This window comes from Dipodomys merriami, unplaced genomic scaffold (genome assembly GCF_024711535.1).
Source record: "Dipodomys merriami isolate MVZ:Mamm:240054 unplaced genomic scaffold, mDipMer1.0.p SCAF_10, whole genome shotgun sequence".
Classification (NCBI taxonomy): Eukaryota; Metazoa; Chordata; class Mammalia; order Rodentia; family Heteromyidae; genus Dipodomys; species Dipodomys merriami.
The window spans coordinates 8,217,284-8,243,263 of NW_027202271.1; the positions used below are offsets into that span (position 1 = coordinate 8,217,284).

General features: G+C 40.2%; 1 protein-coding gene and 1 pseudogene across 8 annotated transcripts in view; one reads left to right on the top strand and one right to left on the bottom strand.

Moving 5' to 3' along the window:
- The window catches only part of Pphln1 (periphilin 1), a 148,555-nt gene that overhangs the window by 54,656 nt on the left and 67,919 nt on the right, over window positions 1-25,980 (top strand). For 2 of the 8 annotated variants that reach the window (XM_070039168.1, XM_070039175.1), the window contains exons 1-3: window positions 1,132-1,215; window positions 8,489-8,580; window positions 20,177-20,446. In XM_070039168.1, the coding sequence (XP_069895269.1) occupies window positions 1,155-1,215; window positions 8,489-8,580; window positions 20,177-20,446 (423 nt within the window). In that variant the 5' untranslated portion in view covers window positions 1,132-1,154. Of the gene's footprint in view, window positions 1-24; window positions 106-946; window positions 1,216-8,488; window positions 8,581-20,176; window positions 20,447-25,980 lie in introns of those variants that run through there. The other 6 variants (XM_070039158.1, XM_070039167.1, XM_070039182.1 and 3 more) reach the window with 4 other exon arrangements.
- On the bottom strand, window positions 10,900-11,658 carry LOC138836297 (ATP synthase F(0) complex subunit B1, mitochondrial pseudogene; annotated as a pseudogene).

A 25,980-nucleotide genomic window follows, 5' to 3' on the forward strand; every position in this document is an offset into this window, starting at 1 on the left:
GCGGGGTGTTGACGTCACAACACGCGCGCCGGAAGTCGCTCCCGGAGATTGTGGTAGCAGGCGGGCGACTGGATTTCGCGGGTTTTCCCAGCAAGCTTCGAGTCGGTGAGCGCGTATTATTTCTCCTCAGAGATGAATAGGGATGTGGAAAACGGGCTAATAAGTACTCGGGGGTTGCGGGAGGGTGTGTTTCGTGGAGTTCCCTTGTTGCATTTGATTGTGAAGTATTGTGTGTGTGCGTGTGCATGCGTGTGCCAGTACTGGGGCTTGAACTCAGGGCCTGGACGCCGTCCCTGAGCTTTTTTTTGCTCCAGTCTCGCACCACGTGAGCCATAGCTCCACTTCTGGCTTTTTGGTGGTTAATTAGAGACTTTCACCGACTTTGCCTGCCCATGCTGGCTTCGAACCGCGATCTCCTGATCTCACTCTCCTGAATAGTTAGAGCTACCAACGTGAGCCACCGGTGCCCAGCATGGATTGTGAAGTACGTTTGTACTTCAGCGTGGGGAGACACATTGAATTTTGACATGAAGGAAAAAAGAGCTTGTTTCAAATATATAGATTCATTTTTCTTTAGCAACTTTCTGTGAAAACACACACACAACCAGAAACAAATACCTGAGGTAACTCAAGATTAATTAGGAGGTCGGTAATTTTGTTAAATGTCTTCGGCATTCCTACCTCGCTATTAGGTATTTGGGAACTGTTTGTTTGTTTGTTTGTTTGTTTAAAGTCTAAAACAGGCTCTATCTCTAATCGGCGAGACAGCTAGCTTGAGAGTAGGATTCACAGAATGACGAAAACGTTGAACTTTTGCCGTAAACGTAATGAACACGCACTGCCTTTTCTCATTAAAAGGTTGTTAAAACAGGCCAATTATTCTTACAGAAAACTGTCAAAAATAATGTAAGATAGTTTATGCTTCTATCCACCAGTATATACAAGACCAGGCCTCTTACTCTCCTTGGGAGCCTGCGTGTCCAGACTGGAATTCACAGCCCCGTCTTGGAGCCTCCACAATCCAGCTTGAAGCCAACGCCATAGTCTTCGTCTTCTAAGAGGGACGGAAGTGCAATCCATCCAAGGGTACAAGCTGAATTTTGAGGCATTTATGCCTCAGTGCCCATCAAAGGACCACTCGGCTTTTGGCATACATGTGGCCAGCCCAACCTCCCCTGCTTCAGATCCCTTCTATACTTGGTTTTCGCCCAAGATGTAAGCCCTCTTTTAAGCTGTGTCCTCATCACCTTACCAGCTTTATGCTTCCTCACCCTTGGTTTAGGGTATCCTGGCTTTTCCTTTCCTTCCTCACAGTCACTCCGGAATATTCCTGTTGGGTTCTGTTCTCTGCTTAACAAAGTCTTTTACCTAGTCACCATTTTTAGAAAAAAATCTCTTTTGTCCTGACTTTAACCAACATGTTTTTTTTTCCACCTCATTCCAATGGAGGTCTTTCTGGGACACTTAAAATTTGGTGTAACTGTAGACAAACGGATGATGCTGAACTGATTTTACTTCTTTTGAAAAACATTTTTAGTATATATGTGTATATATACATATATGCATATATGGGTGTGTGTGTATATAAATAAATATATATGTGCATATATATATGTGCATATATATGTGCATATATATATATATATATATATATATATATATATATATATATATATATATATATATGAACTCTGGCTTGGGCACTGTCCCTGTGCTCTTCAGCTCAAGGCGAGTGCTCTACTGCTTGAGCTACAGCGCCACTTCCAGTTTTCTAGTGGTTTATTGGAGATAAGAGTCTCACAGACTTTCCTGCGCGGGCTGGCTTTGAACCGTGATCCTCCAATTGCAGCCTCCTGAGTAGCTAGTAGCACTCGGCTCAATCTTTAGATTTTTAATTGAAGAAATTTTCTGGCAGAAAAATCCCCAAGACTCAACCAGAAAAAGATGGAGGTGTGGCTCAAGTAGTAGAGTACCAGCCTTGGTGGGAAGAGGGAACAGCAAGCAAGTACAGAAGGCCCTGGATTCAGGCCCCAGTACTGGCACTAGAAATGAAAAAGTATTTTTTTTTCTCCTTTTTAGTATCAGTTCAATGTCTTTTCTTTAAACATTTGATTTCCTTGTTTTCTCTTTTTTTTTATTTTTTGGTGAGGTCCTTCGGCTTGAACTCATGGGCTGGATGCTATCCTTGAGCTTTTGTACTCAAAGGTGCTCCACCACTTGAGCCAAAACTTCTAACTTTTTGGTAAATTGGAGATAAAGGTGACCTGACTTTCCTTCTCTGGCTGGCTTTGTTTTGTTTTATTGTGGGCCTGAACTCTTGGTCTGGGTGCTGCCCCTCAGCTCTTCAACTCAAGGCTAGCGCTCTACCACTTGAGCCACAGTGCCACTTCCAGGGTTTTTTTTTTTTTTTTTGCTTATGGGTGCCGAGGAATCGAACCCAGGGCCTCAAGCATGCAAGGCAAGCGCTTTACCACTGAACCACCTTCCCAGCTCTGGCTGGCTTTGGACACTGATCCTCAGATCTCAGCTTCCTGAGTAGCTAGGACAGCAGGCTTGAGATTTTTTTGTTTTGCCCATCCTGGGGCTTGAAATCAGGGCCTCAGCACTGTCCCTGACAGTGTTCTACCACTTGAGTTCAAGACTACTGTTCTACAACTTGAGCCACAGTCCCTGAGCGTTTTTGTTCAAGCCACAGGACAACTTCTGGTTTTCTGGTAGTTAATTGGAGATAAGAATCTCATGGACTTTCTTGTCCTGGTTGGCATCAAACCATGATCCTTATCTGTCAGCCTCCCAAATAGCTAGGAGTTAGGTGTGAGCTCAGCAATAGTTTTTTTTTTTTTTTTTTGGTGGGTCGTGGGACTTGAACTCTGGGCCTGGGCGTTGTCCCTCAGCTCTTCAGCTCTAGGCGAGCGCTCTACCACTTGAGCTACAGCGCCACTTCCCGTTTTCTAGTGGTTTATTGGAGATAGGAGTCTAAAGGTCTCTCCTGCCCGGGCTGGCTTTGAACCGCGATCCTCAGATCTCAGCCTCCTGAGTGCTAGGATTACAGGCGTGAGCCACCAGCGCCCGGCTCAGCAATAGTTTTTTAAAACTGTGTGCATGAGTGTGTGTGCACTGTTCCTGGGATTTGAATTTGGGGGTTTGGGTGTTGTCTGTGAGCTTTTGAGTTCAAGGCTAGCACTCTACCACTTGAGCCATAACTACTTCCTACCTTTTTTTTTGGGGGGGGGGGTCCAGTCATGGGGCCTGAACTCTGGGCCTGGGCGCTGTCCCTAGCTCTTCAGCTCAAGGCTAGCGTTCTACCACTTGAGCCACAGCACCACTTCTGGCTTTTTTCTTTTTGCTTATGTGATGCTGAGGAATTGAACCCAGGGCCTCAGGCATGTAAGGCAAGCACTCTACCACTGAGCCACCTTCCCAGCCCCTACTTCCTACCTTTTAAAAAATCATTTATTGAAGATTAGAGTATCATGGACTTTCCAATTTGGCCTAATTTCAAACCATAATCCTCAGATTTCAGCCTCCTGAGTAGCTAGAATTACAAGCTTGAGCAAGAATGCCCAGGTTTTTTTTTTTTTAATTACTACTGCATTTGGTTTTCCTTGAGTTCTAAATATTGTTGAATGATAGTTGGGACTTTGTTTTGACCATTTTAGTTGGCATAAATGTTAATTTTATTTTCAAAGATCTTAATAAGGTCTAAAATTTCTATTTAATTTTAGGTATCTGGAGTTTTAAATATTTTCCAATAGGAACAATATTATACAATTGTAGGTTCAAGTCAACTCTTAAAATCTCTTTTGTGTGTCAGTTTGGATATTTAGTTTGCATTAGTCAATTGACCTCATGCTGAGATGAATTTAAGATTTGAAAGAACTTAGATCTACTCCAAATAGTAGAAATTTCTGAGACAAGGATGTAAGTGGTGTCAATTTTAAAAGCTCTTTAGGGGGCTGGGAATGTGGCTTCGTGGTAGAGTGCTTGCCTAGCATGGTTGAAGCCCTGGGTTCGATTCCTCAGTGCCACATAAACAGAAGAAGCAGGAAATGTTGCTGTGGCTGAAGTGGTAGAGTGCTATCCTTGAGCACAGAGGGGCTCAGGCACAGAGTGCAAGCCCTGAGTTCAAGCCACAGGAACAGAAAAAAAAAAAACCAGCTCTTTAGGTAATTAAAGTAAATGTCCAGGGTTGAGTATCACTGCTAGAGCTATGAGGGTTATTTTTGTTGTTGTTGTTGTTGGTCATGGGGTTTGAGCTCTGGGCCTGGGCACTGTCCCTGAGCTCTTCAGCTCAAGGTTAGCACTCTACCACTTCTGGTTTTCTGGTGGTTAATTGGAGATAAGAGTCCTGTAGACTTTCCTGCCCTGGCTGTCTTTGAACTGGGATCCTCAGATCTCAGCCTCTTGAGTAGCTGGGATTACAGGCCTGAGCCACCAGTGCCAGGTTTTATTTACTTTTTTAAGCATGTTAACTAGCAGCTGTAGTTAACAGCTTCTAAGGTGAATAACTCCATGAAGATGTCATCCATCAGTTACAGAGTCAGAGAAGTCAGCTCGCTATGGAATTAAATGTAGGAGTTGCTAATTAAAACATCTGGCTGTTTTCTGTTTTTTTAGTGCAAAAGTTTTACATACTAGTTAATACCTTCCAGGGCTGGGAAGGTGGCTCAGTGGTAGAGCGCTTGCCTTGCATGCATGAGTCCCTGGGTTCGATTCCTCAGCACCACATAAGCAAAAAGAAAAAAGCCGGAAGTGGTGCTGTGGCTCAAGTGGTAGAGCACTAGCCTTGAGCTGAAGAGCTGAGGGACAGCGCCCAGGCCTAGAGTTCAGGCCCCATGACCGGACCCCCCCCCCAAAAAAAAATACCTTCCATAGGTGATCATTAGATTTAGCAAATTCAGTAACCTTATGGTGCCAGATAAGCTCATATTTTGGCTTTCTGAAAAAAAGTGCTTTTGTTTGTTTGTTTTTCTGAGACAGGATTTTATTGTGTAGCTCAGGCTGACCAACTCAAATGCTCCCACCTCAGCCTCTTGAGTTCAGGGATTATAGATAATGTGTGGCCACACTTGATTTCTAGAATTTTCATTGTGGTAAAATACTCAGTACGTTTTCCATTTTGACCTTTTAAAAAATTAATAAAAATGTTTGGTGGTATCAGAATTTGAACTCAGGGCCTTGTATGCTTGCTTGGCTGATTTGCTCAGCTGGTATTCTACCACAGGATCCACACTTGAAGCCTGACTTTTTATAGGTCATTTTAGAGTTGGCATCTCACTGACTTTTCTACATAAGCTGACTTCAAACCACAATTATTCAGATCTAAGTGCCCTTGAGTAGCCAGGGTTACAGACATGAACTCAACTCTATTAATAATCATCTTTAAAAATAGAATTTAGCAGAGTGTGTCACCCATCTAATCCAAATATTGAGACAAATACTTGAAGCGGAAGGATCAAAAGTTTGAGTCAAGCCTGGGCAATGTAAGGAGTTCTATCACAAAAAGAAAAAGGAAAAAGAAAGGCAATTAAGTCACATTCACATTATGATCATCAATAGCATCTACACAGAACTTTTTCATCTTCCCAACTGAAAATCTATACCCAAATAATTAGTAACTCTCATTCTTTTAAGCTTTTGGTTGTGTTGTTGAGGCAACTCTGAAATAGCTCTTTGAATTTGTTCATGTTTAGCTCTTCTTCAAGTAAAATTAATTGGTCTTTTTCTTCTTGATAATGTATATTCTAAGTAGCTCTTTTCAACTTCTTATGTAACTTTTCTGTTTAATTCTCACTGCTTTATTTCTGATTACTAGGTTTTCAACAAAGTTGTTTTTTTCTTTTTTTAAAAAAATTTTTATTTATGTTTTATTGTGAAAATACTGTACAGAGGGGTTACAATTAGATGGGCAAGATAATGAGTACATTATCAAGCATTGTAGCCTCCTCCTTTGTTTCCCCTTTCCATCCCTTCCCAGCCTCCCCTGCTCCCCCACCCAATCCTCCCCGCCCCCCCCCCAAAGTTGTAAAGTTCGTTTTCGACATAACAACTTGTACTTCTCGTTGTTGCAACGGGTCCACCTGTATCCTTATTTAAAGGACTTGCTTTTCCCCTTCCCCTCCACAAATTATACCAACATGAAATACAGTGAAAGCAGGGGTTATTGTTCTTTTATTTTCTTTGTGATTACTTTTAGTTTCTATAATTTGTTTTTGTTTTGAGACTCACTGTGTTTATAACCCAGGCTGGCTTCCCCTCCTGCCTCAGCATTCACATAATAGATTGTGCTTGGGGACTGTGTGTTCTCACTTGAGTCACACTTACAGTCCAGGTTTTGCTAGTTATTTGGATTTGAGAGTTTCATGTCTCATGTCCATTCTGGTTTCAGTGTGGATCCTCTGAACTTAAGTCTTCTGAATAGCTAGGATTACAGATGTGAGCCATCAACTCTTGCCACTGGACTGTTTCTTAACGTAATTAAAATGTCTGAGGTTTTTGTATTGCTGTTATCTTCCAAACTGTCAAGCAGAAAATTGCCATTAGATGAGGAGTGACCCATAAATAGGGTCTACAATCTTCTGTGGAGTCACTCCTCAAAATCCCTGAAGCACTTAGTTGAGTCTAATCTTTCTAATAGGGTTAATCCTCTATCCTTTATATTTTATGAAAAGTGATAGAGTTGAGGCTTGATTAGAATTTAATGCATACTCCTCTCCTGCTTCTTTTTGAGATGAGTTCTCGCTGTGTTGCTCATACTGGTCTTGAACTCTAATTCTCAAATGGTCCTCCAGTCTTAGCCTTCTTTGAGTCAGGAGTAGAGGCGATGGCCACTATACCTAGCTGAGGTTTCTTTATCTTTGGAGCTTGAACTCAGGGCTTAGGTGTACTGTCTCTGAGCTTCTTAGCTCAAAGTTAGTGCTCTACCACTTAAACCATAGCCTCTACTTCCAGTTTTTGGTAGTTAATTGGAGATGAGTATCACAGACTGGCTTCATACCACAATCCTCAGATCTCAGCCTCCTGAGTAGTTCGGATTATAGGTGTGAGCCATGAGTATCTGTCTCATATCTTTTTTTTTTTTTTTTTTGCCGGTCATGGGGCCTGAACTCTGAGCTTGGGTGCTGTTCCTCAGTTCTTGAGCTCAAGGCTAGCGCCATGCCATTTGACACAGCGCCACTTTCAACTTTTTTTTTTTTTCCTGCTTATGTGGTCCTGATGAATCGAACCCAGGGCCTTGTGTATGCAAGGCAAGTACTACCACTGTGCCACCTTCCCAGCCCTTAAATCTTTTTTTTTAATGTTGAAAATTTTCATTTTACTTTAGCTTGCTCAAATACTTCTAATTTTGAGGGAATGATATTGAAAAGTTCTTCATGAAATTCTTACGTTTCTTATATTCATTGATGATTTAAAGATTGTTGCCTTGATTTCTCCATTACTTTTGAGCATGTGACCATTTTCTGCCAAAGACCAGACTATAAGGATTTCAGACTAAGCGTGCCAACTTTTCTTTCAAACTATGTGAGCTATTTTAAAGCAAGTGTTCTTAAAAAAAATACAACTAAAAAAAGACCTTAAACATCTTAGTGTAATCTTCTCAAAAACAAGCATAAGAAAGAGAGCCCAACTCCCAACTGGCAAGGCTGAAAATATGTGGACCATTGCAAAAAGGCTTGCCATCCTTAATTTAGACTATTCATTTCACATAACTGACCTGTTTTCTTGTATTCTAATTCTTATCTTCTTTGTTTTGTCTTCTGCCTGTCAGTTTCTGTGCATCTGCTCTTGCAGCTGTGTGCTCTTGGTATATCCTCTACCCAGATGTGGAAGCCCTCATTTAAAGTTGAAACCATTTCTTCTACAAAAATTCTTTCTCTCTTCCTTATTTCCTTTTCTCTCCCTTAAACTGTAGAATTGCTAACAAAACTGTTAATTTTAGATTTTATAAGTAGCTATACAATAAAATAAATTAATATTAAATAAGATCAATAGTGTCATGTTTCAAGGATTGTTGAGTATTTTTACAGGATTGTTCACTTAAAACTTTCTGGTTAAAATAGCTTATAGAACATACAGAGGTGAGATAGAAGTTTTAAGAATGGAAAAGCAGAAAACCAGTGTTACACAAAGTAAGGAAATTGGTATGTCATTGCCTTTTTTTAAACTGTTGCTTAAATGGGACTTTTTCTATTTTTTTTCTGCATGAGAATTAAACAGTATGTGTCCTGTACCCCTGTCATTGGTGTGAATAATTTGAAGCTTTTAATAACTTTGAAAATAAAGGGACAATGGAGATATTTTTAAAACCATCTTAAAATTCTTGGGAAGAATAATAATCACTTTCCTCTTTCCTCTTGAGACACTTGGCATCTTCTCCCTTATCCTTAAGGTGTTTGGAAAATACTTGTGTGGGAGGTAATCATTTACTTCTTCCTGTCTTCTTGTTACTTCCTAATGTAAAACCTGTGATTGTTTCTTTTTTCTTCAGTGGCTTACAGAAGAGATGAAATGTGGTCTGAGGGGCGGTATGACTATGAAAGGCTCCCAAGAGAAAGAGGGCCGCCTCGGAATCACGGCAATGTAAGTGTCAACTTCTTCCATAGGATAACTCAGAACCTGTTGTCCAAATTAATGTGAAACACAAAATCTTCAGGGGTCAGAAGCTAATCTTTTAGAAGTTGGAAAAAAAATATAAACATTTTATTTCTTGAATTTCTAGAACAAAAGGTTTATACTGAATTTAATTTAGGGAAGATATTTTTAGTTTCATAAAAGTCACAGCAAGTTTACAAATAATTTACTTGAGCACCTACTCCTAATTGTTAATTGCCATCAGTCTCTGTTTTTTAAAACGTTTGCAAATTGAATATACAAAATTTGAGAGTAGCTTTTTTAATTTCAGGACAGGATAACTTTCTAGAGCAGAAACACATTAACATCCCTAGATAGGATTCCAACAACTATGTTTTCCTGTGGACAGGTAACCTGTCTAGTGAATAAGAGTGCCTCAGGGACTTTGAGACACAGAGATAGCTTCTGGTGTTCTGTCCTACCTCTTGTTTCAGTCACTCTTATGGTTGGAAATTTTGAACTAGGTCTTTTTTTTTCTCAAGGAGCTTGTTATTCTACTGTTTTCAGCACTTCATTTAGTACATAAAGGCTCATACATAATAAGAGGCTCAGTGTTTTTTATTAAACAGATATATGTATTCCCTTCTCGTTAGACCTAAGGACAAAGTTTAATAAGGAAAGGCAAAAAAAAAAACCCCAAAAAACCTTTTACTTTTCTGCACAGGCTAATGAGGTTGTTCATGAGGCCTTAACTAGAAAATAAAGCAAAAAAAGATTGGTAGAGCATCTGTCTATCAAATTGGAGGCACCCTGAATCAAAAACCTCAGTACTGTCACAGAGAAAGAGAGGAACAGAAGACAAAAGAGGGAAGAAATGAGGAAGAAAGCAAGAAAGTAAGGAGACAGGCCTGTTCTGAGCATCAGGGAAGTTGGGTTGTGGAAATGGTATGTGGACATATATTATGAAATGGTTATGTACCTTCAGAAGGTACAGATATTGGTTTATTTGAGGTGTCTATATAATATACAGCTCTCTAAGATAGGCAGTCTCACCCAAGGGCTGACATTGACTGGATAACAACTCACGCTAGGTCCTGAGGTGAATTAAAATGTGAAAAATGAAGAATCTCATCATCTTTCTTCTTTCTAGGATAATGTAAAAACTATATTTTTATCCCAAAGCCCGATGTTTTAAGGTGTGTGTGTGTGTGTGTGTGTGTGTGTGTGTGTGTGTGTGTGTGTGTGTGTGTGTGTGTGTGTGTGTGTGTGTGTGTGTGTGTGTGTGTGTGTGTGTGTGTGTGTGTGTGTGTGTGTGTGTGTGTGTTTTGGTTTTGGGGCTTGAACTCAGGGCCTGGGCAGTGTCTTTGAGCTCTTTTTTTTTTTTTTTGCCGGTTATGGGGCTTGAACTCTGGGCCTGGGCACCCCCTCAGCTCTTCAGCTCAAGGCTAGCACTCTACCACTTGAGCCACAGTACCACTTCCAGCTTTTTGTGCTTATGTGGCGCTGAGAAATCAAACCCAGATCCTCATGCATGCAAGGCAAGCACTCTGCCACTGAGCCACCTTCCCAGCCCTGTCTTTGAACTCTTGCTCAAGGCTAGCACTCTACCATTTTAAGCCATACTGCCACTTCTGGTTGTATTTCTAAGACATATAAAAGAATTTGCTGTGTGGCTGTTATCAACTGGGCATCTGTCTGTAAGACAGTTTGCTTTCTTTTTCTTTTTTCTTGTTTGAGTTGTCATTTTATTGTTTTTTGTTTTTTTTTTTGGGTCCGGTCGTGGGGCCTGAACTCTGGGCCTGGGCGCTGTCCCTCAGCTCTTCAGCTCAAGGCTAGTGCTCTACCACTTGAGCCACAGCGCCACTTCCGGCTTTTTTCTTTTTGCTTATGTGGTGCTGAGGAATTGAACCCAGGGTCTCATGCATGCAAGGCAAGCGCTCTACCACTGAGCCACCTTCCCAGCCCCATGAATTGTCATTTTATTGGAAGATGGTAAAATTAGTTACCAAATTAAACTTTAATAAATTGTAATATAATAATATAATATAATGTAATATAATAATAACTGTAATAAACTTGGTAATAATCCTAAATTACCCAACAATTAAAGCAAACTGCTTATTTAAAAGTGATCAAATAACACAAAAGGCAGAATAAGAATGAGGAACTTGACTGGCCAATAGATTTAGTTCACTAAGTGAAATTTTAATTTTTTTGTTTTTAAGAAATGTGAACTGATTTCTAGAGATAACAACACAGAAAGATTTTGTACACAAACTAATTTCCATTCAGTCAACTGTTTTTGGAGATCTCTGTTGGGAGATTCATTTATATAACTAGGTGTGCTTGAGCCTTCTTTGCAAGCATCTTTAAATCTGTGATATACTTGGCAATTGTTTCCTTTTCCTGCTGTGCAGAGATGCTTTGTGTCACATGCTCCTCCACCCAGTTTATTATGTGCTCTTGCTCCTTTCGATGCATCATATTCTGCACAGAGATATGGTAATCCAGGTGATTCTTTACCTCCTTTTATACTCTATGCAGCCGGTCCCTGTAAGTAACCTCCAAGGCTATAGCAATGTTATTTCTCTGGACATCAACAAGGTAGTGATGTTTCTGAACCAGTGCCTGCTGTGTCTTCTCTGTGTCAGTTTGTTTGATGGAAGCCTGTTTTACCTCTTCTAGTTGGACAATTTTTTGCTCATTGATTTTATCAATGAATTCTGCAAAAGAGGCTCCATATTTTTTAATAATATACATCATTAAGCTTAATAATGATAAGCCAGAGAAGGTCTCTGAAGTAATCATATATATTTATTTGCACAGAAAATACAAGATAAGCCCAGTTCCAAGCATGTAGGATCCTGTCACACCAGTTTTAGAATAAAGAAACTAGAAGAATTCCTCTGGCATCAGCCCCAAACATACTTTCCCTCCATATTCAGGAAGAAGTGGTAGAGGGGCAAAACTTGGCGGCGTAGTGTGAAAGATCTTTTTTGTCTGCAATACCCCTGGTCCTAGGAGGGTTGTATTCTTCAGACAGGGAGCTGTGGCACTGACGGCAGAGAGTGCCACCCCAGACAACATGACTAGCAAATGTGCATACAGCAGCCACAGTCTCCCTGTGACTTCCACCAGAGACTGTGTCTGGGGACAGGCCCAGTCTGTTTTCTTGCCTCAGCACAGTTTAGGAATAAGAAAAGCATTCCCCCCCCCTCCCCCCCCCCCCCAGTTCTGGGGCTTGAATTCAGGGCCTGGGTGCTGTTGACTAAGCTTAAGCCTAAGCTTTTGTTCAAAGCTAGTGTTCTACAACTTGAGCCACAGTTCCACTTGTGGCTTTTTTGGAGATAAGAATCTCACAGACATGGGCGCAGGTGGCTCACTCCTGTAATCCTAGCTACTCAGGAGGCTGAGATCTGAGGATCGAGGTTCAAAGCCAGCCCAGGCTGGAAAGTCCGTGAAACTCTTATCTCCAATAAACTACCAGAAAACCGGAATGGCACTGTGGCTTAAGCAGTAGTGCACTCGAGCTGAAGAGCGCAGGGACAGCGCCCAAGCCCAGAGTTCAAGCCCCACGACCCACCAAAACACACACACACACACACACACACACACACACACACACATATTTCATTGAATCAGCATTTTTCTGTATTTTCAGCTGGATGCTAGTGGTCCACACCTGTAATACTACTACATGGGAGGTTGAGATTGGGAGAGTCATGTTTGAGGCCAGCCCTGGCAGGAAAGTTCATGAGATCCCTTCTCAACCCAGAGCTTGGAGTGGTGGTGCATGCTTGTTAGCCTAGCTACAATGGGAAGTCTGAAATATATAACAACATAGGCGTGTGTCTGGGTAGGAAGGAAGACCCATCACAAAAATAGTGCTAAAAAGGTCTAGAGGCATTGCTCAGTGCACTTGTGCTAGCAAAGTCCTTGAGCTCAAACCCCACTATAGGTAAGAGAATGTTTATAAGTAACATTAGTTGTAAACTTTAAGCTGTCATCAACCTGAATACCCAACAGTAGAGCGAAGAAATTAATTGTCCAACTTAAGTGGCAGCCAGAGTAATAGACTACTTGCCAGATGCCAGAACACAGATGAACTTCACAAATGTAAAGCATTTTACATTTTACATTATATTGAAAGCAAGCAGCCAGGCACAAGTGTATCACCTGTGTGTTTCCTTGTATATAAAGTTTTCAGATGAGCAAAATTATCTAAGTACTTTTGGGAAGAAGAGGAGGAGATGTTGACTGGCCAAGACACAAGGAAGAATTTCTTTTTTGGGGGGGGGGGTCCTGTCGTGGGGCCTGAACTCTGGGCCTGGGCACTGTCCCTCAGCTCTTCAGCTCAAGGCTAGTGTGCTACCACTTGAGCCACAGCGCCACTTCTGGCTTTTTTCTTTTTTTCTTTTTTTCTTTTTGTCGGTTGTGGGACCTGAACTCGGCCTGGCGATGTCCCACAGCTCTTCAGCTGAAGGCTAGTGCTCTACCACTTGAGCCTCAGCCCCACTTCAGGCTTTTTCTGCTTATGTGGTGCTGAGGAATCGAACCCAGGGCCTGAGGGCATGCAAGGCAAGCGCTCTACCACTGAGCCACCTTCCCAGCCCCAAGGAAGAATTTTTTTGTATGTGTGCCTGTCTTTGGCCTTGGACTCAGTCAGGGCTTGGATACTGTCCCTGAGCTTTTGTGCTCAAGGCTAGCTCTCTACCATGTGAGCCTTAACTCTACTTTTGGGCTTTTGGTAATTAGACCTTAGAGTATCATTAACTTTACTTCCTGGGCTGGCTCAAACCATAATCCTTAGATCTCAGCTAGGATTATAGGTATGAGCCACTGGAGCTTGGTTACAAGGAAGAATTTTATGTGCTAAGAATGTTCAATATTTTGATCTGGGATATATGTAATTATACAGTATGTTTACCTTGTAAGAAAATGCATCCAGCAGTGCATTTTTGATTTGCCTACCTTTTTGTAAATTGTCACTTTTGAGAAACTTTAATGTTTTGAAAAGGCAGAATATTTTTCAGAATATAAAGCTTTTAATCATTTAAAAGTGAGAACTTAGCCAGCACTGGTGGTTCACACATGTAATCTTAGGTATTCTGGAGGCTCAGATCTGAGGATCATTGTAGCCATCCTGGGTTGGAGAGTCCATGAAACTCTTATCTCTAATAAACTATCACAAAGCTGGAAGTGGAGGTATGACTCAAATTGTGGAGTTCTAGTCTTTTTTTTGGGAGGGTGGGGAGGGATTCGGTCGTGGGGCCTGAACTGTGGGCTTGAGCTCTTCAGCTCAAGGCTAGCGCTCTACCACTTGAGCCACAGTGCCATTTCCGACTTTTTTCTTTTTTCTTATGTGGTGCTGAGGAATCGAACCCAGGGCCTCATGCATGCAAGGCAAGTGCTCTACCACTGAGCCACCTTCCCAGCCCTGTAGAGTTCTAGTCTTGAGCAAAAAAGCTCAGGTATAGCTCCCAGTCACTGAGTTCAAGCCCCAGGACTGGAACCAAAAGGAAAATCAACAGTGAACTTAGTCATTTTGTCCTGGGATGAGGGAATATGGTACTCTATTTTATTTATTTATTTATTTGTCAGTCGTGGGGCTTGAACTCTGGGCTTTGGCGCTGTCTCTGTGCTCTTCAGCTCAAAGGTGAGTGCTCTACTGCTTGAGCGCCACTTACAGTTTTCTAATGGTTTATTGGAAATAAGAGTCTCATGGACTTTTCCTACCCGGGCTGGCTTTGAACCATGATCCTCAGATCTCAGCCTCTTGAGTAGCTAGGATTACAAGTGTGTGCCACCAGTGCCCCTGTATTTATTGGGTTTTATCCTAATAGAAAATAAATTTTACTACATTGCGTCTTTTTGTCATTTCAAATTCTGATGTAATGTATTTTGCAACTATTGGATGTGGTATGGAGTATACTATGAAGGGGGCTGTTGAGGTGATACCTTAGAAGTAGGTGTTTTGTGAACATCTGGCTCTGATAAATTTGGATTCTGCAATTGGACTGCTCTTACATTTTTCAGCTGATATTAAGTGAGTATTGGAAGTCTTGTCTTCAGTATTCAATTTGACAAATGTATGAGTCACTATAGGATCTACTGGTATTCTTTTAGTGTGTGTGTGTGTGTGTGTGTGCTTGTGTGTGTGTGTGTGTGTGTGTGTGTGTGTGTGTGTTGGAGCCTGAATTCAGAGCCTGGGTAGCTTTTTGCTTTTTTTTTGGGGGGGGGGTCTGGTCGTGGGGCCTGAACTCTGGGCCTGGGCACTGTCCCTCAGCTCTTCAACTCAAAGCTGTCGCTCTACCACTTGAGCCACAGCGCCACTTCTGGCTCTTTTCTTTTTGCTTATGTGGTGCTGAAGAATCAAACCCAGGGTCTCAGGCATGCAAGGCAAGCGCTCTACCACTGAGCCACCTTCCCAGCCCTGTCCCCTAGTTTTTTTGCTCAAGCCTAGCACTCTACTACATGAGCCACAGCTCCACTTTTGGCATTTTTGCTGCTTAATTGGAGTTAAAAGTCTCAGAGTTTTTTGCCCCACCTGGCTTCAAACATAGTTGCTCAGCCTCTTGAGTAAGAGGATTACAGGAATAAAGCACTAGTGCCTGGCTTTTTAAAATTCTTGTGTGTAAATATAAATGTATTTCTTTTTTGGGTCAGTTTTGGGGCTTGAACTCTGGGCCTAGGTGCTCTTCAGCTTAAGGTGAACACTCTGCCAACTTGAGCCACAGTACCACTTCTGGTTTTGTGGTAGTAAATTGTAGACTTTCCCGCCTGGGCTGGCTTTGAACCGAGATCCTCATCTCAGCCTCCTGAGTAGCTAGTATTACAGGTGTGAGCCACTGGTGCCCAGCTGTATTTCTTTTATAAGGTGTTTTCTCAGATATTTATTTCATCTTAAACCTGATTAGTTGGGTAGCAGCTGAAAGAAGCACTATTATTCTAGAGAGAATCTAGATTAGAGGGGCTGGGAAGGTGGCTCAGTGGTAGAGCGCTTGCCTTGCATGCCCTCAGGCCCTGGGTTCGATTCCTCAGCACCACATAAGCAAAAAGAAAAAAGCCGGAAGTGGCGCTGTGGCTCAAGTGGTAGAGCGCTAGCCTTGAGCTGAAGAGCTGAGGGACAGTGCCCAGGCCCAGAGTTCAGGCCCCGCGACCGGACCCCCCCCCAAAAAAAAAAAAAAAAAAAGAGAATCTAGATTAGATACAAGCATGTACCATCCCTCTATATAGGAAAATGACCAGTTATCACAGAATACCTACATTAAGCCTGAGATGCTTATAAGCTCCCTCCCTATTTGTCTATTTACTAACTTTTAACATTTTTGAGACAAGGTCTTGCTATGTGGTTTAGATTAGCCTGGAACTCATGATTCGCCAGCTTTTGCCTCTTGAGTACTGGGAATAGGCATATATGGCCATGCTCAGCTGTTTTTTGTTTTAATTGGAAAATTACATGAAACAAAATATCTCTGGTATTCACTTGCTAAATTTTAATTTGGTAATGTTTTCTTGTGTAGAGCTATTCTAGGAGGGTTTTTAATTTCTTGGCTGACAATTGGAAAAACTAAACTTTCTTTTTTCTCACTGTTTGAAGAAGAGTTAGGATGCATTCTTTATGTTGGCCTATAACAAGGTCGTAGTTTAGGGGAGCGGTACCAATTTCCAAAATGTAGACACATAGCCCAAAACCATTTGAATGACTTGAGAACACCAACATGCCCAACACTGGTGACTATGCTTCGCACCTGTGGTTCATACCTCTAATTCTAGCTACTCAGGAGGCTGAGACCTGAATATCACAGTTTGAAGCCACCCTGGGCAGCAAGATACATGAGACACATTTCCAGTTAGCCTCCCCGAAAGAAGAAAAAAAGAAAGAAGAAAGAAAGAAAGAAAAGAAACAAAAAGAGAATCTGAAAGTGGAGCTGTGGTTCAAGTGATAGAGTGCTAGCTAGAGTGTTAGCTAAGGGACAGTGCATATACTTTTGAGTTCAAGCCCCAGCATAGGCCCACCCCCCCAAGTAAAAAAAAGGGGGATCAGCTAATGTAAACCATTTTCATAGCACACATCATCTACAAGTTGTGTTGTCTATGTTCTATCACTTTCCTAGATTATTCTAATGCAAATATATAATTCCTATTTCAAATGTAAATAAATATTAGAATATGTGTCTGTAATGGGTATGGATACTTAAGAGAGTGAGCTAATATAATTTAAATGTTTCAATGTTTTATGTTAAAAAAAGTACAAAAGTATCTTAACATATTGCCTTTTTTGTTTTTGTTTTTGTTTTTTGGGTCCGGTCGTGGGGCCTGAACTCTGGGCCTGGTCACTATCCCTCAGCTCTTCAGCTCAAGGCTAGCGCTCTACCACCTGAGCCACAGCGCCACTTCTGGCTTTTTTTTCTTTTTGCTTATGTGGTGCTGAGGAATCAAACCCAGGGCCTCAGGCATGCAAGGCAAGCGCTCTACCACTGAGCCACCTTCCCAGCCCTGCCTTTTTTGTTTTTGGATGCCTGGGATTGAACCCAGATCCTCTTGACTGCTAACCATGTGCTCTGCCATTGAGCTGTATTCTTGGCTCAGTATTTGTTTAAAAGAAACATTATCCACATAATTTTTACCCAGTTAACTATGATAATTAGCAATAGGAAAGTTTATTATAGACTTACATATAAAATCAGACTACGCATTCAATGCTTGTACTTTTTAACATGAAAACATAACAGGAATTAATATATTATGTGAAATATATTGAAAATTAAGGTATAATTCGTAAAAGTATAACTTTTCAACAAGTGCATGCGTGCGTGCTTGCGTGCGTCTCTTAAGACACAGCTCTACTTCTGGCTTTTTTGCTGGTTTATTGGGGATAAGAGTCTGAAGGACATTCCTTCAGATAGGCTTTCACTTTATGCCCAGTCTGGCCTCGGCTATGACCCTTCTATTTGTGTTAATCTTCACTGGACATGAGATATATAATATATATAGATATATAGATATATATATATAATTTATTTTTTGCCAGTTGTGGGGTCTGAACTCTGGGCCTGGGTGCTGTCTCTCAGCTCTTCAGCTCAAGGCTAGCGCTTTACTAGTTGAGCCACACCGCCACTTCCAGCTTTTTCTGCTTATGTTGTGCTGAGGAATTGAACCCAAGGCTTCATGCATGCAAGGCAAGCACTCTACGAATGAGCCATCTTCCCAGCCCAATGATAGGATATTCTTATTTTATTATTTAAAAATTGTTCTAAAAAGTTTTTGAGACAAGGTCTTGCTATATACCAACTGTGAACATTGCTGGGAAAGAAATCTGGAAATCAGTACTGTTGACAATAGCCTCAATTTAAAAAAATCCCAGAGCACAAACCTAGGAATAAACGTAACCAAGAAGCTAAAAATCCTCTGTAATGAAAACTGAAATACAGAAGGAAGTTGAAGAAGATAGTAGAAGATAGAAAGACCTCCATGTCTCATGTCCACTAACCAGCACAATTAATATTGTGAAAAAAGCTTTTCTACTGAAAGTAGCCTACAAATTGAGTGCAATGAGTTTCCTCACAGAAATAGCAACAATTCTAAAATTCTTATGGAACCTAAAAGATCTCAAATAGCCAAGGCATTCATAAGAAAGAGAGCAGTGTTGCATAGTATTATTACAGTATCAGATTTCAGATTTTAAATTGTATTATAGAATCATAAAACTAAAACCAAAAACAAGATGCTAGTGGCACAAAAAGAAAATGTCTAGAACTCAGAATTAAGCCCACCGAAATAGCCACCTTATTTTTTGAGAATGGTGCCAAAACCTTATAGGAGAAAAGACTGCCTCTTCAACAGATACTTTTGGTAATATTGCATAGTCACATGTAGAATATTGAAAATTGATCTCTACCTCCTACCTTGTAAAAAATAACTTCAAAATGGTCAAAAACTAAGACCTGAAATAGTTGGAACATATTGGCAGTGAATTTTTTTTTTCTTTTTGTTAGTCGTGGGGCTTGAACTCTGGGCCTGAGCGCTGTCCCTCAGCTCTTCAGCTCAAGGCTAGCGCTCTATCACTTGAGCTATACAGCACCACTTCCAGTTGTCTGGTGGTTTATTGGAGTTAGAAGTTTCACGGACTTTCCTGCCCAGGCTGGCTTTGAACCGCGATCCTCATATCTCAGTTTCCTGAGTAGCTAGGATTACAGGCGTGAGCCACCGGCGCCCAGCAGCAATAAGTTTTTTAATAGAACTTCAGTAGCTCAAAAAGAAGAATTGACAGAAGGGACTGCATCAAATTAAAAGACATTAAAAAAGAAAAGACATCACCAGAAGAATGAGAATTAGCTAACAAATGGTGGTGGTGGGGGAAGGTCAGGTATTCAGTTTGACAGGGGGTTAATATCTAGACCATATATACAATCTAGACTAGCATATAATCCAATTAATGAATGGGCAAATGAACTTGAAAGTTCTTAGAAGAAGCACAGATGGGCCAATAAATATACAAACACATGTTCCAACATCCTTAGCCATAAAAGAAATGAAAATCAAAATGACAACAATTCTTACACACTGTTGGTGGACTGTAAATGAGTGCAGCCACTGTGGAAGTCAGTATGGAGACTCCTTAAACAAGTAGAAACAAAACTCAAGTAGAAACAAAACTGTTATAGGATTCTGCTGTGCCACTCATGGGCTTAAGCCATCAGAAGCATTTTATTCCCGTGTTTATGGAGGTACTTTTCATATTAGGTACATTACAGAATCAGCTTAGTTCCCCATCAACACATGAATGGATAATGAAAATGTGCTATAAAGCACATTTTGAAAGTGAGATTTTTGTATAGATTTATTGTGTTTATAAAGCCAAAGGCTGTCCTGTTTTCTTCTGGAAAATAGCAATGTTTCTTTTGATCTTTCTAGCTCAGTATGTTCCTGTGTTGCTTCTTGTGTGTAATCTTGTTTCTTCTAAAGAGAATAGTTCAAACGCAGTAGACCATGTGTACTATATCTTTCATGGTTTTATTTCTAAATTCTTAGGAAATCAAGGATAGAGCTATTGTAACATTCTTACTGAAATTTGCTTTTTTCTTTTTTAATTAGCGCATACCAGTTATACAGGCAGGGGTGAGGGGGAGGATTTCATTTTCAGGTCTTCATCTTTACATTGTATTCGGATCAATTTCATCCTCTATCACACTTCCTGCACCCTTTTGCCTAATGTAGTTATATTATTTTTCTAACTGATAATTTAACAAGTTATCTGTTCTTTATTGGACCTTCCTACCAAAATTACTTAATTTTCGTCATAAGGAAATGCTGTGGGTGACGTGGGGTAAAGTTGTTAATAGATTCATTTTTGTTATAGTTCTTAATATTTGTTTACTCACTTCTATTGATGCATGTTATTTTGAATGTTTGGCTTTCTTCATGAAGTACTTTATTTCCTTTAGTCCATATGAAGACACTATTGATTATATTCATGTTATTTCATTAATGCATTTTTGTTTGTTTCATCTAAGAACTTCTGTACTTTTAAAAAACAAATCTTTCCAAAACCAAATAGAGAAATTAGTGATTTTTTTTATATATTTCTTTTTGTCTGTTTTAGGATGCCTACAATAGAGTAGTTAATATTGTGCCAAAGAAATCACCACTGCTAGAAAAGAGACCACCACTGCTAGAAAAGAGACCTCCACTGCTAGAAAAGAGACCACCACTGCTAGAAAAGAGACCTCCACTGCTAGAAAAGAAACCTCCACTGCTAGACAGACCTGATGAAGGAAGCTACAATAGATATTACAGTCATGTTGAGTACCGAGAATATGACAAGGGCCGCAGTTTTTCTCATGATCGAAGGAATGTTCTACCTCACAGAGGAGTATGTAAATTTCCCCCATGTACTAACTGTTATTTCTTTTTAACTTTTAAGTTCATAATTAAAATTTATGTGACAGCTATGGAAGCATTTGTATAAATACTTCCTGCTCTTGCTCTATGTTTTTTGTTTTGTTTTGTTTTGATTTTTGGGGTCAGGATTTTGCTCTTTATCTCAGCCTTCCCTCAACTCAGCATTTTCCTGTTTCTGTCTTGTAAGTGCTAGCATTACAGGTGTGAGCTACCACACCTAGCTTGACACTGTTGAATGGCCAACTGAGGTTGTCAAATGGTAACTAGTAGTCAAAATTATTGGGGAGTAGGACAAGATAAGAACTGTTAATGTGTAGATGGCATTAGTTCAAACTGGCTTGGTATTCATTCATTTGCTTATTTATTTATTTGGTTATTCATTCTGGTCCAGTCCAGAATCTCACTCACAGGCTTTGAAAGCACTCTACGGCTAAGCTGTAGGTATAACTTGCTTTTTTATCTCCTTAATTGGCAGGGATTTACATATGATATAAGTGATTATATCATTGTGATTATAATCCTTGGTGCTTAGTAAGTGATGACCAAGTTGGTTACCATTCCTTATTGGACTTCCTTACCTAAAATTATTTTCATGTAATGAATGCTGTGGGTGATGTGAGTTAAGGTTGTTGCTAGTTTTTTGTTATTGTTTGTTACCTTTTTGTTTTGGTTCTACTTCTTAACACCTGTTGCTCACTCAGGTCAGGAAGAACTAAAAGCTCAAAGCATCTTGTATGTCATATAATATACATTTTGAAATGTTGGCTGCTATTAGTTGATATTATAATTTTTCTCTTTTGGGAGGGATTGTTCGTTTTGGTAGTTGAACTTGTACCTCTGCTTCTAAGGCTAGCACCTTTTGCTTTTCTAATTGTATATCAGATCCAATGTTATGTTTTTACCCTAGTCTGGCATTAGAATTTGATCTTCCTATCTAGGCTTGTTTGAATAGCTGAGGTTACAGTTGTACACTGCCACATTACTCTTGTTGGTTGAGATTGTGTCTTGCTGATGTCTTACTTGGGCCAGTCTCTAAATATAGTAATCTGACCTCCAGAACTACACCTCCTGAGAAGTTGTGTATATAGGTATATACCACCATGCTGGCATTTTGTTATTATTCTGATTGAAACTCTTAATGCAATTCCTTTGTCCTAGCTGGCATATTTACAATATTTCTCTTCTAATCTGTTTTCCCTCCTTTTCTGTTGATAATAAATTTGACCTCATGTTGCTTACTGGATTCCATACTATTCTTTCCACTTGAAGAAATGAAAGTAAGCGATTTCCACAGGTATCCTTTAAGACTGTTCAGTATTTTTCTGCAATTTGTTCCTAAAGAGTATGCTTTTAGCTTCCGTGTGTGTGTGTGTGTGTGTGTGTGTGTGTGTGTGTGTGTGTGTGTGTGTGTGTGTGTGTGTGTGTGTGTGTGTGTGTGTGTGCGCACGCAGTACTGGGGCTTGAACTCAGGGCCTGTTATATCGCTTTTTCTCTCAAAGCTGGTGCTTTACCACTTGAGCCACCACCACTTCTGGCTTTTGCTGGTTAATTGGATTTAAGAGTCTCACAAACTTTTCCTGCCTGGGCTAGCTTGGAACTGCAATTTTCAGATCTTAGTCTCCTTAGTTAGCTAGGATTATGGGCGTGACCATTGGGTGCCTGGCTTGTCCCTTCACTGTTTTACTCTAAGCTGGGCACTCTGTAGCTTGTGTCAAAGCTCCACTTCTGTTTTTTTAGGGGTTAATAGAAGAAGATAAGTGTCATGGACTTTCCTGCTTTGGCTGACTTTCAACCATGATTCTCAGACTTTAGCCTCCTGAGTATCCTGGATTATATGTGTGAGCTACTAGCACTTAGCTCATTTTGTTCATTTTGTGTCATACTGGTTTTTTTTTTTTGTCAGTCGTGGGGCCTGAACTCTGGGCCTGGGTGCTGTCCCTCAGCTCTTCAGCTCAAGGCTACCACTCTACCACTTGGGCCACAGTGCCACTTCCGGCTTTTTCTGCTTATGGGGTGCTGAGGAATCAAACCCAGGGCCTCATGCATGCAAGGCAAGCGCTCTACCACTGAGCCACCTTCCTAGCCCTTCATGCTGGTTTTTTTTTTTTTATAAAGATGTTTTAAGTGTTGAAAAGGAAGTAGTGCATTTTCTTTAAGTTAGAAATACTGGATTTTGCCATCAGAGCAGCCATACTGCAGGTGTTCTTAGGGGAGAAAGGTTGCTTGCCAATAGCATAAGTACCTGTTATTCTTTTTATGAAAATCTATTGTAGTTATTTAGTGTAAATAGAGAATTTTATATTCATTGCATTAATTCTTTATGCAAGTTTATTCAGATTTTTAATATTCATTATTTACTATAGTTGAGACATTATTTTCATCTTAGCAGAAAAACTTAAACTTAAGTAGTCACAATTGAAAATTCAGAGCTAACACAAACTTAAGAAGTCTTTTCTTCAGGAACACAATGTCTCCCCATTTCTCAGCACTCTTTCTGTGCGGACTTACCAAACAATGGGCATTGTGACCAGGACTTACATAGATCTTTCCAGATCTTTATTGTGCAATGGAAGACCAAAGGAGAAGTTCATTTCCCACTTTATGCCTGAACAGATTTTATTGTTTGCTCATTACACTAGTTTTTGAAACTTCATGAATACATTTATTTAAAAAAAAACACATCATAATAGTGATTTAGCAGTAACACTGTTTTGTGTTCTTGCAAATGATATACTTTGATTATATTCAACTTTGTGGGCTCTTACATTGTTTGCTTTACCCTCTCCCTTTGCTCGTGTCCTTCCTAAAAAATGTCCCCCATTTATATTCATGTCATTTCCTTTGTGATGATTCCTTACCAGTGACTTCATTACAGGATCTTTTCTTGTGTGTATGTGTGTGCTGCTATGGCTTGAGCCTAGGAACTTAGCTTTTCACTCAAGGCTAGAACCTCTGCCACTTGAGCCACAGCTCTACTTCTGGCTTTTTGGGGGGGACTGGAGGGAGGCTGGTTAATTGAAAAGTCTCATGGACTTTTTTTTTCTGCCTTGTCTGGCTTCAAACCTTGATTCTCAGATCTCAGCCTCCTGAGTAGCTAGGATTATAGGCATGAGCAGTTACCTTGACTTCTTTATTTATTATTTTAATTTTATTTATTTTAATTGTTTTTAGATTGCATATATGACAGAAAACATTTATTTGAGTCTGGCTTGTTTTGCTTGTAGTTTAATCCAGTTTCTGCAAATACCAATTTGACTTTATAGTTAAATAATAATACTTCATTGTATGCGACACATTTAAACTGGGCATCTAAACTTAGTGTGTATTTTGGCTATTGTAAATAGTGCTATATAAACATGGGTGTGCAGGTATTACTTTGTTTTGTGTTGAGTTACATTTCTTTGGCTATAAGCCCAAAAATTGTGTTAAAGACCATATGGTAGCTCCTTTTTAGCTTTTTTGAGGAACCTCCATAATGATTAACATAGTTATTGCAACTAGTTTATATTCCTACCTGCAGTGCATGAAGTTTGCTTTTCCCCTTTGTCCTCACCAGCATTTATTCATCTATTTAATTTTTGTGCTGGTCCTGGAGCTTGAACTCACTGCTTGGGTTTTGTCCCTGAGTTTCTTTTGCTCAAGGCTAGTGCTCTACCACTTGAGCCCAGCTCTACTTCTGGCTTTTTCTGTGATTAATTGGAGATAAAAGTCTCTCGGCTTTTTCTGCTAGGGCTGAGTTTGAATTGTGAGCCTCAGTTCTGAGCCTCCTGGGTAGCTAGGATTATAAGTGTGAGCTCCCAGTGCCCAGTTAACATTTATTTTTTGTTTTGCTTTTGCCAGTACTTGTTAGGGCAGCATTCTGCCACTTGAGCCACATCCCCCAGCCCTGTGCTATTTTATTATTTGCTCATAGCCATGAAATGAGGGGGAGTCTCCATGTTATAATTTTTTTTGTTTTACTATATATATATATATATATATATATATATATATATATATATTTATGTATGTATGTACTTACTCATTTTTATATTTTTAAAGAGTTTGAACTGAAGACCTTGCACTTAACTAGGCAGGCTATTTCTCCCCTTCAAATCAGACTTCAGCCCTCAATGTCATTTTGATTGTATTTCTTTTTGGCTAATGCTGTAAAGCATTTGCTTATGTGTTTGCTTACTGTTTGTACTTTGAGAACTGTCAGTTCAATTTATTGCCCATTTATTAATTGTATTTAATACTTTAATACTTTTTTTGAATTCTTTATTTCAAATATTAATTCCTTGTTAAGATGATTTTCTCCCAGTCTGTAGGCTGTCTTTACTCTGGTGATTGTTTCTTTCAAATGCAGGAGCTTCTTTTGTGTGCTTGTGATGGTCCTAGAGCTTGAACACAGGACTTGAGCACTGTCCCTGAGCTTTCTTGCTCAAGAATAGTGTTCTACTGCTTGAGCTGCTGTTCCATTTTCAGTTTTTTTGTGTTGTTTTGTTGTGTTTTTAGTGGCTACTTGGAGATGAGTTTTGCAAACATTCCTGCTTAGGTTGGTTTTGAACCACAATCTTCAGATCTTAGCATCCTGAATAGCTAGCATTACAAGCACAAGACACTGGCCCCTGGTGCAGGAGCTTCCTCTTCTTCCTCTTTTCTCCACTTTCCTCTTTCCCCTTCCTTTCCTTTCTTCTCTTTCTCATCTTTTTTTTTAAAATAATTTTTTATTGAAATTAAGTGATTATATAAATTTCACAGTATTGTGGGATAGGCTAACTTAATTAAAGCCACAAATACATTTTAACCTTCACAAGGCAAATTGTTATTATCATGGTCTACAAAGTTTGTGAATTCTATAAGCTTTGACAACTATTTCTTCCAAATTGGGTGATATGTACATTTCTTTCCTTTGGCTTAGTGTCAGCTGTTCCCACTTGCCTTCTCATTCCTCCCTCCCATCGCTGCCCTTGCGTTGCTTAGTTTCCATCAATGTCCAGTGCAGCTGATGGGCCCCTCTGTTGTATATTTTCTCATTTCCCTCTTGGTTCTGTACCCTCCTCCTAGCTTCCCTCAGATGTGCATACACATAAACACACACAAACACACACACACACACACTCATATATGTGGTCAAGAACATGGAGTCATTTAGAAATGATGTAACAAATCAAGTTGAGGTCCTTTGTTTCTTGAGCTCTGTTTGTCATATCTCCTTGTATTGTTTGGATTTAACATCCAGGTGTCAGGGAGACCTGTGCCGTTTGTCTCTCTGCTCTTGCTTACCTCAGTCAAAATGATTTGTTTTAGTTCCATCCATTTCCCTGCGAATGTCATTATTTTGCCCTTTTTTTCTTTTTCTTTTTTTTTTTTTTTTTGGTCCGGTCGTGGGGCCTGAACTCGGCCTGGGCGCTGTCCCTCAGCCACAGCGCCACTTCCGGCTTTCTTCTTTTTGCTTATGTGGTGCTGAGGAATGGAACCCAGGGCCTCATGCACGCAAGGCAAGCGCTCTACCACTGAGCC